This window comes from Giraffa tippelskirchi, chromosome 4 (genome assembly GCF_054371585.1).
Source record: "Giraffa tippelskirchi isolate mGirTip1 chromosome 4, T2T-mGirTip1v1.2.pri, whole genome shotgun sequence".
Taxonomy (NCBI): Eukaryota; Metazoa; Chordata; class Mammalia; order Artiodactyla; family Giraffidae; genus Giraffa; species Giraffa tippelskirchi.
In genome coordinates this window covers 89,770,300-89,784,186 of record NC_137278.1, presented here as the reverse complement: position 1 = coordinate 89,784,186, position 13,887 = coordinate 89,770,300, and the positions used below count along the sequence as shown (strand labels likewise).

General features: G+C 36.6%; 1 protein-coding gene across 10 annotated transcripts in view; it reads left to right on the top strand.

Moving 5' to 3' along the window:
• EXOC6B (exocyst complex component 6B) overlaps positions 1 to 13,887 on the top strand; it is a 760,794-nt gene that overhangs the window by 179,829 nt on the left and 567,078 nt on the right. For 8 of the 10 annotated variants that reach the window (XM_081482978.1, XM_081482980.1, XM_081482979.1 and 5 more), the window contains one exon: positions 2,265 to 2,469. In XM_081482978.1, the coding sequence (XP_081339104.1) occupies positions 2,265 to 2,469 (205 nt within the window). Of the gene's footprint in view, positions 1 to 2,264; positions 2,481 to 2,956; positions 2,994 to 13,887 lie in introns of all 10 variants that reach the window. The other 2 variants (XM_081482984.1, XM_081482982.1) reach the window with 1 other exon arrangement.

Genomic DNA, 13,887 nt, shown 5'->3' with positions numbered 1-13,887 from the left:
TTTTAGGATTTGAAATAGCTCAACTGAAATTCCATCACTTCCACTAGCTTTGTTCGTAATGATGCTTCCTAAGGCCCCCTTGACCTCACATTCCAGGATGTCTGGCTCTAGGTGAGTGATCACACCATCATGATTATCTGGGTCAAAATTCTCCAAGCCAGGCTTCAGCAATACGTGAACCGTGAACTTCCAGATGTTCAAGCTGGTTTTAGAAAAGGCAGAGGAACCAGAGATCAAATTGCCAACATCTGATGGATCATCGAAAAAGCAAGAGAGTTCCAGAAAAACATCTATTTCTGCTTTATTGACTATGCCAAAGCCTTTGACTGTGTGGATCACAATAAACTGTGGAAAATTCTTCAAGAGATGGGAATACTAGACCACCTGCCCTGCCTCTTGAGAAACCTGTATGCAGGTCAGGAAGCAACAGTTAGAACTGAATATGGAACAACAGACCGGTCCCAAATAGGAAAAGGAGTACGTTGAGGCTATATATTATCACCTTGCTTATTTAACTTCTATGCAGAGTACATCATGAGAAATGCTGGGCTAGAAGAAGCACAAGCTGAAATCGAGATTGTCAGGAGAAATATCAATAATCTCAGATATGCAGATGAAACCACCCTGATGGCAGAAAGTGAAGAAGAATCAAAGAGCCTCTTGATGAAAGTGAAAGAGGAGAGTGAAAAAGTTGGCTTAAAACTCAACATTCAGAAAACTAAGATCATGGCATCTGGTCCTGTCACTTCATGGAAAATAGATGGGGAAACAGTGGAAACAGTGTCAGATTTTATTTTTTGGCTCCAAAATAACTGCAGATGGTGATTGCAGCCATGAAATTAAAAGACGCTTACTCGTTGGAAGGAAAGTTATGACCAACTTAGATAGCATATTAAAAAGCAGAGACATTACTTTGTCAACAAAGGTCCGTCTAGTCAAGGGTATGGTTTTTCCAGTAGTCATGTATGGATGTGAGAGTTGGACTATAAAGAAAGCTGAACACCGAAGAATTGATGCTTTGAACTGTGGTGTTGGAGAAGACTCTTGAGAGTCCCGTGGACTGCAAGGAGATCCAACCAGTCCATCCTAAAGGAGATCAGTCCTGGGTGTTCATTGGAAGGACTGATGTTGAAGCTGAAACTCCAGTACTTTGGCCACCTGATGTGAAGAGCTGACTCACTTGAAAAGACCCTGATGCTGGGAAAGATTGAGGGCAGTAGGAGAAGGGGACGACAGAGGATGAGTTGGTTGGATGGCATCATCGACTCGATGGACATGGGTTTGGGTAAACTCCAGGAGTTGGTGATGGACAGGGAGGCCTGGCATGCTTTGGTTCATGGGGTCGCTAAGAGTTGGACACGAGTGAGCGACTGAACTGATCTGATCAAGTTATTCTGTGGGTCTCTTATTTAGGACTTCCTTGTTAAGGTTTTGATTAGTCCTCTTGTCTACACTTTGTCCCAACCAAGATGAACACCAGGCCAGTAGAGCTGGAAGTTCCCACCTCCTTTTTGTAAATGAGTTTACATTTCCTAACAGCACTAGTCAGTGTAGGATTTTCATCCTCTGCTCCAAATCATGTCAACCCCTAATGGCAGAGAAGTTGCTCATTTTCCTAACAAGTTATAACCTGTGATGTGGTGAGGGAAGGTGAAGAGGATGATGGAGGTAGCCCCAGGCAAGAACACCATTAAGTCCCTCTCTGTTTATCAGTTTTCATGAATAAACCCTTCTCAAGCTATTGTTCTACTTTCCAGAGTCCTTTCTAATTTCCAGAGTCCTGAAATGGCTGTTTGCAAAGTTTTGTCCAGTTTATATTTGCTTTTTTGAGTAAAAGATTTGCTAAGTTTTTCTGTGTGCCACAGTTGTAAGTCTGTCCTTGGGTACTTTATTTTATAGGATGATTTTTATGTCATTGATAGGATCATTTTGTATTTCTCTTTATTTTCACTCTCTCTCTTTTTTTTAATCTCCTAGCAGTGGCCTTTATTCTTTATGTAATGAATTTCATTGGTGGATTTTTTATGTTTTCTATATTCTTGGGATAAAATATTTTTTGACTATAATTTATTAAGTTGTATAATGCATATATTAATTTTAATAATTTGATATTTATTTTTCCATTGATGTTTTTATTGAAACAGTCCTGCATTTGTCTTAATGTAAGTGAAAACTAATTCAGGCTAGAAATTTTCCCTGAGGAATATATTTGTGGCCCTAAAGAAGACTGAATTGAGCTAAAGGTGATGCAATTCCTTTTATAGGCATTATCCTGCACTGAAAACTCTGGAACATCTAGAGCATACCTATCTTCCTCAAGTAAGCCACTATCGATTCTGCAAGGTGATGGTGGACAATATCCCCAGGCTTCGAGAAGAAATTAAGGATGTGTCTATGTCTGATCTCAAAGACTTTCTGGAGAGTATCCGCAAACATTCAGACAAAATTGGAGAGACTGCCATGAAGCAAGTAGGTCTTGGGTTTATGATAGGTTGGCCAATGGCTTTGCTAGTATTCTGTTACACAAATTTCTTTTTGCTAAGTGTCTTAATTGTTTCTTGTCATTTTAGGGAAGTCCTTCATCTTTATGGGAACAGATGGTTTTAAAATATTTTTTATTTTCTTAACAGAGCAGTGAATTATTTACTAGTATATTGTTTTGCTCTGTGAATGCTCAGTAAATATTAATTGGCTGTTATGGTTTATAGTGCTGTTTTGAAGAGGTTTTTCTATTTTTTGAATACTTTTCTTGACTTTGGGTAAGATTCAAAGCCCAGGGTTTTTAAAAGTACTATTTCTAGTTAATGAACTAAATTGTGCTGCATGTACTTCTGGTTGATTATTTACTGTGCAAGCAAAATGTTATATATGAGTATTTCTGTAATTGTTATTTCAGGTATCAGTGGGGATCAATGAAAAAAGGCCTGTTGGGAAATGCTGTGATATATGATCATAGAAAGGAATTTGCTTATAGCTTATTAAAAACTAACAAAGTATTTAGATTTTTTCTTTCAGTATCTTCATCTCTAGTTTATGAAAGTCACACAGAACATCCAGAAGTACTTTGCTGTTATGAATAAAGAACAGTAGTAATTTGCAGTATTATTTGCTCTTTTGACATTTAAGTCATGCTGATTTTATTAAAATTTCTCAGGATACCTTGATGTAACCTACAATAAGTAGTAGATTCATTTTTTTATAGGAAGTCTTTTTTGGTTCTATAAACAACTATATTCTTGAATAAGTCATTTGTAGTTCGTATCATTCTGTGAGGAAAGAGGGAGTAGGTCATATTTTGGGTCAGATTTTCGGTCTCAGCTATTCTTTTAGGTATTTGATTCTGTAAAAGAGGTCTGCCTGTTGGAAATCCCTTTCCTAAGAGAATACAGATATTCTTTCCCCTTTCTCCTTTAAATTTTTTTATTATTATACTTTGCAAAGTGGAAAGTTTAAAACTAGTTGATGATAAACTTTGATGGAAATAATCATGTCATTTTTTTTTTTTTTTTTTAGTTTCTTTTTTTTTTTTTTATAAATTTATTTATTTTAGTTGGGGGCTAATTACTTTACAATATTGTAATAGTTTTTGCCATACATTGACATGAATCAGCCATGGGTTTACATGTGTTCCCCTTCCTGGACCCCCCACCCACCTCCCTCCCCATCCCATCCTTCTGGATCATCCCATTGCCCCGGCCCTGAGCCCTTGTCACATGCATCGAACATGGAATGGTGTTCTGTTTCACATATGATAATATACATGTTTCAATCATTTTATTTTTTTAATGATGTAGAAAAAAATTAATCATTGGAAATATACTTTTGCCTTGCTGTGTATATTTTGAGTATAGGAATGAAAGTATCTTGTAAGACAAGTCTTTATTGTGGTTAAAAAATTTTTACTAAACTTTCAAAATATTGAAGAGTAGAGTTGCTTTTTTTAGGCCTTTGCTTGAGAAATTACTTCGTTTTGAAGTAAAAGAGAAGATTCCGTAAAGAGTATTATTATTTCATTTAATGAGATTATCTGTCTCTCCCCCTAATTATCTGAAGAAATTATGGCCTAGGGCAGGGAAGTGATTTACTCAAGTTCAGTTTATAAAGATCAGATCCTGTAGTATAGAATTCAGATTAGACTGACATGAATTTATCTGCTGTGTCATTCAGTCTGTGTAAACTGTTAGCTGTTGGCTGTATTTTTGTCATTTAAAGAAATGGTCATGAAATCTTTTGTGAATTCAGGACTTTTTAATTTTTTGATAGCCCTTTATTCCTCCTATAATATTTTTCATCTCAAGTATAGCTCTTATTGCATGTATTACTATCTTATGCTATAAGATCCTTGAGTAAAGATATCTTACACATTTTAAAATCTTCTGTAGTCCGTAAAAAGTAAGGAAAGTGGGAGGGAGAGAAACTTAGTTCCCTGACCAGGGATCAGACCCGCATACATTGCACTGGAAGTACAGAATGTTAACCACTAGACCGCCAGGGAAGTCCCTGTGGTAGGGTTTTTTTGGGTTAGGCATGGAGGTGACACATTATCACTACTACACTGATTTCATTGGCCAGCACTTAAAAACGTGACCATACCAACCTGCAAGGGAGACTGGGAAATATAATTTCACTCTAAGAGAAGAACACAGTTTTGGTGAATAGTAGCTAGTCTGTGGCACAGTCTACCCTTTTGCTCATCAAATATGTCTTCACTCTTCCTCTCATCCATAGAACATGTCTGTCCCTTCCCTAAGGAATACAATCTAATATCCCATCTAGTTACTACATCCATCTCAAAGAATGGTATTTTCCAGGGATGTTCAGTACTCTCCATCAGATCCAGATGTGGCTCTTCAGTGGGCTGATGACCATGGAGAAGCTAGAACCGAATAGGTACAACAAAAAACTTCCATTTAGAAATGGGAAGAACAGGAGATGTACAGCATTCCCTGCTTCATATCAAACCATCTAATCTTTTTGGGCCATCATTGGGAAATCTTTCTGAATTAGTAATAGGGGAACTTCCTTGCTTAGATGTTGACTCTCTGGAAAGAACTCCTTTGCCCATTGTTCCCCTAGCTGCATCTTAGTTTTTCTTTCCCTATTTTTTTTTTTTTCCTGTGTACATTTCTGAAGTGTGTGCTGGGGAATTGACATTCATTTGAATACTTCTTCTCTCAGTAGATATACATATACAGCTAGACTTACATCTGCATCCACATTTATATCTCTGTGTTTCTTTCAGTGCCTGCTTTCTGCTTCTACAAGTTTGGGAGCCCAACGTTTGTTTTAATGTTCTGAACAAAGATTTATTTAGCCCAGATTTGTGGGTTTTTGGAATTATAGTTACCTCAAAACTTAGTAGACCTCTGATCGGTTTGTTTCCAGTAGGTTCTGTTTAGATACTGTACCCAGTGTTCTTTTCTAAATATAATTTTCAGGAATAATTTTTTTCTTCTTCCCTGTTTGGAGTGGTAGTGGAATTGGGGGAGAATAACTCTTGCCTCCTGTCTTTTTTCTTATTTTAATGGCCCTACTTGGAGGCCGTATGAAATAATGAGTAAGAAAACCATACCTGAACCTAATTTTTGCCTCAAAATTAAGTTCAACAAGGTTTTCTTTGGGCTTAATTGCTCAAACTTTTACCTTCTTTTTCTTTGACTGTTTGTGATCTGTACGTGTTCAACTTTCTGACCCCCTGAGGCCCAAGTTTCTGGGCTCAGAAATATCGCCCAAATTTTAGTTTGCAAATTGGGAAATTCTGTGCTCATCTCTTTTGTGTAAAACCTTGCTAAAAGCAGAAAGTAAATGCCAATATACACTATAACTTTCTCTCTACATTCACTTATAGAACTACAGGCCCAGTAGCCATGTGGTATGCCTTTTCATTTATTACTGGTTCCCAGTTTACCAGTTTTGGGTTTTTTTTTTTAACCACAATATCATAGGGCTCTTTAGGCTTTTGACTTGCTAAATATATATTCTTACTGCCTACTGCCTGATCTCTAAACTGATGCCATTTATTTTAGGCTTTTTTGTTATGACAACACCGTCCTTCCAACTCTAGTGCTTGTTTCTTTAAATAATGCTACCTCTTATAATAGTTAAGCTCTAAAATCTCACCCTAGAAATTCTATTTTTTGCTTAGGTGAAGTCTTAAATGAGTATTCCTGGTGGGGTAGCTCTTCTTCAAGTGACTATGAAGGGATCTAGGACTTGAGGCTCTATCACTTCAACATGTGACTTGCAGTGTTATAGCAGTAGGCAAAGGAGTAGGAGCATTAGGGAATTTTTTTTTTTTCATTGACCAACTTGTAAGTGATACATATGACTGCTGCCAACATTACATTGGCTGAAGCTCACACACTGCAAGTGAGGATTGGAAATACAGTTTATCTGTGTGACCAGGAGAAAGAGGAAATAGTTTTGGTGAATAGCTAGCTACTCTGCTACAACCTACTATTACATAGCCTAGAAAAATACATATCTCCATGTTTTTTTCCTTTTTTCTTCACAGTTTCATCTCTTTAACATTCTCCCCCGTATGTTTGCCTTATAATTTACTGATCCAGTTTTTAGCATTGTCTGTGCCACTAATCATCATTTTTAGTTCAACAATTGCAGTTTTGGCCTTAAAAATATGTTCTTGTCTTTTAAAGAAAAATTTAAGTGACCTTCTTTAGAATCATACAAGAAAACAGATTTGAAAGTATCAATTTTGATAGTTGATCTAGGTGCTTTTAGCAATTATATAGTACATTACGCTTTTTCTTGGTGAACATCTCCCTTTTTCTTATCTACTTACCCTATCCTGAGTTGTTGCATTGATCCATGGGTGAACTTTGTCCTTTGTAAAATGAAATGTTGGAGGCAGTTGGTGGACTGGCTTCTCTTTGGGATATACCATTTAAGTCACAGAAGGACATCATCCAAATTGGGATTTAATGAGCAAAGTAGGCTCCAGACTTTTATCTGAGATTATAATCTCAAACTGTCTGTTCAATTTTGTCACGATATATGATGCAAAAATTACTATTTGAGGATGATGAAAAAATACCATTTGAGGGATATGTAGTTTATGCATTTTTCTTTATTCCAAGTATTATATTGTTTCTGGATGAAGCTTTATCTGTAGGAAGATCTTTGCTTTGGTTTCATGTGGTAGGCAAAATTCTGAGATGGTTCCCAGGATTCCTGCCCCCTGGTCTGTACATCCTGTAAAATCTCCCTTGAGTGTGTGAGCCTAATGTTTAAGGTGAGCACCTTTAAAAGAAGGTCTAGAGGTATAGTCAGAGGTCCATAGTCAAAGCTGTGGTTTTTCCAATAGTCATGTGTGGATGTGAGAGTTGGACTATAAAGAAAGCTGAACGCCGAAGAATTGATGCTTTTGAACTGTAGTGTTGGAGAAGACTCTTGAGCATCCCTTGGACTATAAGGAGATCAAACCAGTCAATCCTAAAGGAAATCAGTCTTGTATATTCATTGGAAGGACTGATGCTGATTCTGAAGCTCCAATACTTTGGCTACCTGGTGCAAAGAACTGACTCATTGGAAAAGGCCCTTATACTGGGAAAGATTGAAGGCAGGAAGAGAAGGGGACGACAGAGGATGAGATGGTTAGATGGCATCATCGACTTGATGGACATGAGTTTGAGCAAGCTCTGGGTGTTGGTGATGGACAGGGAAGCCTGGCGTACTGCAGTTCATGGGGTCACAAAGAATTGGACACAACTGAGCGGCTGAACTGAACTGAGAGGTTAGATACAGAAGTTAGAGAGATTAAACACTCCATCTGATGCTTAACTATTGATTTTGAAGAAACAGACTGCCATGTTTTGGAGACAGCCATGTGGCAGGGAATTGTAGGCAGCTTTGAGTTGCTGAGAGCTCTCCCCAGCCAACAGCCAGCAAGAAAATGGGGACCTGAGTTCTACAACCACAAGGAACTGAATCCTGGCAACAATATGAGTAAACTTAGAAGACTTTGAGCTCCAAATGAAACCTCAGGCCTGACTGACATCATGATTTCAGTCTGGTGAGACCCTGAACAGAAGACTCAGCACAAACATGCTTAACTTCTGATCTGTGGAAACTCAGATAATATTTTTGTGTAGTTTTAAGTCACTAAGTTTATAGTAGTATATTACATAGCAATAGAAAATTAATACACTCTTATTTTGGTCTTGAATAGAATTACTTTTTACTGAACTGTACATTTTAATTTTGCCTTTGGATCTAGGAAACAATGGTATAGTCAATCTGGTTTAAAATGTGTTAAGCTGGAAGTCTCTGAGCCTTTCAGTTGTCTTCCAATATACCTGGGAAGCTGTAGAAAACCAAGAGAATGTATAAGTATGAAACTCTTAAGGGAAGCCCACTGACCAAACTGCCCTCCCTGGCCAGGCTCCATAGTAACCATTTGCATGAGTTATTTTACAATAGGAAGTCCTGGTAAGGAACACAGACTTTAATAAGCCACCACCAACCAGAAGAGTTTGGGAAAGGTCAAAAGGAAATGTTACATGTCCTACCACCTCCCAGAAATCCTTCTCACTGGCATCCATCTTGGCACAAGGTGTGCACCAGCAGGAAGGACCCTGAGTCAGAGTGACTGGCCAAAGACAACCTGGAAACTAATCTGATCGCCATAAAACCTGAGGCTGCGAACCATGTGGCAGAGCAGTTCTCCTGGGTTCCCTTACCTTCCTGCTCTCCGCCCAGTTGCCCCTTCCCAATAAAGTCTCTTGCTTTGTTAGCACGTGTGTCTCCTTGGACACTTCACTTCTGAGTATTGGACAAGAGCTCAATCTTGGGCCTTGGAAGAGTTTCCCCTTCCTGCAACAAAACCTAGAATAGAAGTTCAATCATATACCAGAATCTGAGGAGGAATTTTAAAATTGTTCATTCTACTGTTTATTGCCATTTTGAATTTTAAGTTAAGCAGTTTTATTAAAAAAACAAAACAAAAAAACCCACATTCATCTTCCTGTATATCTCTTAACATGAATTGGATTGAAAGCATTTAATGGACCCTCCTGTGAGTTCTGCTACAAGAAGTAGAGCCATCTTTAAAGCAAGTAGAAAAACCTTCCCTTTTGTCCTATCCCATTTTCTATGTTGATATTCTTACAGTGTACTTCCAGAATACTGTGTATGTCTTATTTTGGAATAATCAATTTAGCTTGACCTGATTTTATAAAAAATGTCTGAAGCAGTTCTTTGTTAATTGTATACTGTTTTTTAGTTTTCTTTATGAAATTGATTTCTGTAATTCACTTGTTATGGAATTGATTTGTGCAGGAGGGAAGTTCTGTATTTGTTATTTTGATTAGTTTGCCTTAGGCTTTGTGGGACTAAATAACATTTGTAACATAAACATTCTTGGCTAGGTTGATTTCTATGTGAAGTCCTTTAACAAAAGGAAGAATTTATTTACTTGTAAAATTCTAACTTGGCTTTGCCAAATTATATGGGTTATATAACTGATGCTTAGAAAAGGAACTGGTTGCTCATAAAAGAAATTGAAGGCTCCCAGGCATTCTTCCTTTAGTAACTAGTTTTAAAGAAACTGATCCTTGGGTAAGATTAGTTTTCACCATGGCTCTTTCCATGGTCTTCCGAAGTGGCCCAGTGGTAAAGAATCCGCCTGCAATGTAGGAGACACAAGTTCAATCCCTGGGTAGGAAAGATCCCCTGGAGAAGGAAATGGCAACCCACCCCAGTATTCTTGCCTGGAAAATCCCATGGACAGAGGAGCCCGGCAGGCTGCAATCCATGGGGTCTCAAATAATTGGACATGACTATGCAACTGAGCACACTCATTCACACAATTCTTTCAGTCTTTGACTTTCTTTGGTTAAATCTTGGCTACAGCAAAATAAACTCTTTTATTTATTGTGTAGAACATCTTTTGATTTAGATCAGGCATGGTACTACCAGCTGAGTTCATATAGGCCACGTAATGCCTGCCAAGTAAAAGCAGTATTGCCATTGAAACCTCTTTTGTGCTGGATGCTCTGCAAAACTTCCACAGAATATGGCCTTTGGAGTCAAAGAAGTTGATGCTCACTTGGTTTGGTGTTCCTGGATTTACTTTTATTCTCTTTTCTTCTTGATTTTGGTATTTATGTATTTGTGCAATTTCTTGCTCCTAACTCTATGATAATACAGATGGCCTTAGGGTAGGGTAGGGGAGTATGGACCTGTAAAACAGGGATTCTTGAAGTTGGAAACAATCAGAGTAGCTTATGCTAGATAGTACAATGTTAGAATCTGAAGAGGATAGTAGGCATTTAAATTTACTGTTCATCAATATGATAATTAACAGAATAGACTTTGTAGTTTGGGTTAGACTCCTAGATTTGCCATTTGCTAGCTGTATGACAATGGGCAATTTACTAAACAAAACATTAAGTCTTCAGAGCTCTATAGTTGGAATTTTTAATCTCTTCAAATATTAGGGAAATCAAGGACTTAGATTAGTCCTAGGCTTATATATATGTTAAATTAAAAAGAAAGAACCATCCTAGATGAATGGTGAATGTAAATAGATTCTAAGAGTATGGAGAAAGAGAAGATAAACTTGATTGAAATACTTTTAATTTTATTCCTAAAATTCAGTTTTCTGTCACAGTTGTTAGCCTTGAATTAGATCTCACTTTTAAACATTTTTTTCTCCTTCTCATAAAAATTATTTCTATTATATATACTTTTAAAATATTTTGCACCGGATTTCAGTTAAAAAGATGAACGTTAAATTTAAAAGGGCAGTGACTTGATTCATGTTGCATGAAAGAACATATAGAATTTATTTCTTAAATCTGAGGACAATATTGAAGCTTGGTTTTGAGTTTTCTTCAGGATAGAAAGGAAACTATGGTGTGTGTATGTTTGTGTAAATATAATAAATGTATTATTTATTTTCTTTGACTAAGCAAAGCATGCTAGCTTATTAGGAGAAATTTTTCTGTTATCAAAGGCAAATTGTCATATGGGTTCTCAATGTAATTTGTAAACATGGCCTCATACTGTGCTCTTCCTAAATAGACCATTACTTTAGAGAAACAGCAGCTATTGCAATATTTATACCATCTCTCACAAATATGCTACATATATACATATATATACACACACATATATATGTTTCAGTTATTTTAAGATTAAATTCTTTTGAAAATATTCCTTTTACTGAGCCTTGGCTTATACTGGAGAGCAGTAATACTTAATTTAAAACTGTATGGTATCATAAGAATAAACTGCTGAGTAGAATAGAAACACAGAAATTGACCCAAATATATAGTATACAAATTTAATAAGTGATAATGGTAGTGTTAGAGGCACAGACACAAACAAATTAGCATTATGCCGTATAGTTGTAAAGTAAGTTTCCTCAGTAAGCCTTATAGGCAGAAAGGTCAGCACAGTGTACAAAAATAGCATCTTCCTGTCATTTTATGAAGGAATCTGATGGGTTCTACTTTGCACTACAAGCAACAGGATATGCCTCAGGAGAAGGACTCTGCTCTTGTATTATTGATAGGGAAGCTGAGAGAGGGGGAAGAACATCTAGTCAGTATGTACTAGATGGATCCTTGTTGGTCAGAGAAATGATTTGGCTAGGGGAATTCTCATATCAATGCCACTTAGATTAGCTAAAGAGACCTAGTATTCTTCAGATGAACTTACTCAGTCTACTGAACTAGTTCATTGCTAAGCTTTGAGAATGGGAAAGGTAGAGAGCTACTCGGGCCTCCAAGGTAGCATCTCATAGCAGGAAAGAATGCCATTAGTGTGATTGCTGCTTTACTTATCTGTCTTCCTGAACAATTTATGGTCTCTGTAAGGACAGAGGTAGGTTTTTTAGCTTTGTATCTTCAGCACCTTTCTAGCATAGTGCTTGGTCATAGTAGATAGTTAATAAATCAATTAATTACTCTAAATTATGTATTTAATTAAATTTAATGTACCTATACCTTAACATTTTTCAGGAAAGCTACCCTTTTTAATATTCTAAGGTATATTCTCTTATTCCAGTTATATTCTTAACTATATGAAAATACCTAAAGTTGCTCTTTGAATGGATTTTGAAACTATCTGAAAGTTCTGTGCAGGTGCTATAAAGTGATCAAATTAACATCTTAATAAAGATGGTGTGTTGAACACATACATACATTTCTGTCTCTGCCTCTCATAAAAGCAACAGCTAAGGAAATTTTTTTTAAAAAGCACGAGCTGTTAAAGATGAAGAATGTAGGAGAGAGGGTGACAGCACATTTTTTGGAAATTGTAAAGTAAAAAGATGTGTGAAAATTGTCCTAGCGTATCCCAGAAAACTCAGTCCTAAATTGGTGGTAGAAGAAACTGAGAACAATATAAAGTTTTAGGGTTTTGCAGAACCTCTGTGTTTAAGAAATTGCTGGCCTCAAGGAAAGGGGGGTAAAATTGATGCCCAAAAAGAAAGATTGGTTGAATGTCTATTTAAGAACCAGTTAGACAGAACCATTGGTTGAATGTCTATTTCAGAATCAATTAGGATTCCTTCCTCAGCTTTTCTTGCCAGTTAACTACCTGATGCCAACTCTAGCAGAAGCCCAGAGAACGATAGACACAAACTGAAAACAGCAAGTTTATATCCTAAATATTGAGATTTATCCTAAATCTCACAGCCCTCTTTTCTGATTTAGTTTCCAGAACCAGACTTACACCCTTCAGGTGTGAGACTGGAAGATAATCTGAATACTCTGAATAATATAATTAGCCCAAGAGAAGTATCCTAAAGATAGGTCCACTGGGTATTCACCAATAAAAAGGGCAAGTCAGATCACTTTGAAGGTCACACTTGATTAGACTAATGTACAGCCAGAGAAATTTCAGTTAGCTTTTTAGTTTCCCAAATTAAAATTTGAGCAGATGGCCAAGGATCACCAGATACTTGAAAAAAGATTCTAACATGAAAATAGAGTCAGAACAAACATGTACAAAGAAGCAGTATGAAGAAGATAGAGACTATGCAAGAAGAGGAAAACCTAAAAGGCAAAATGAAACAAACTATCTTCAGTAGCATTAGAAAGATAAGAGAAAGTAAATTACATGTTAGAAGCAAGATCAGAATACTACATAAAAGGAGAAGTGCAGAGAACAACAAGAATGTTTAAAAATTAAAATATGGCAGCTGAAAACACTTAAAGGAGGGTTTGGAAAATAAAGTTGAAAAATTCTTTTAGAGAGAAGAGTAAAAAGAAAAAGAGATAGAACATGGGAAATAGAAAAGATAAAAGAATATTAGGGAGTCAGTCCAGGAGATCTAAAATAGCATTTGAATACTAGGTATTTTAGAAAATGGGAAGGAATTCATCATAGAAATAATGCAGGAAATTTCCCCAAATTCTATTAATAAGACACAAACAAGCAGATTAAAGGACCCACCAAGTATCCAACCAAAAGGATGAAAGTAGACTTACATCAAGGCATATTGTAAAATTTCAGAAACTAGAGGACGAAGTGAAAGTTGTAGGTGTCTTTAGAAATTATAGGCAGTATCTTACATGGCTGTGAATTGCATTCATACAGTTATAATAATTAAATACTAATGCTAAAAGTTAACATACCTAATTAATCCATTGATTTATCTCTGTTGTAGAGGGGTAGGTGAATGGACATTGCCCAGATATATGGTACTGGTGTGTTAAGAATGTGAAAGAGACCTAAACCCTCTTCTTCCATGGTGGAAAGTCAATAGATAATGCTTAAAACTAAACCATAATAGCCAAGAGGTAGAAACAACCCAACTGTCCATTGAGAGATGGATGGATGAGCAAAAAAATGGTGGAATATTATTTCACCTTAAAAAAGGAAATTTTGACACATGCTACAACATGGATGAACCTTGAA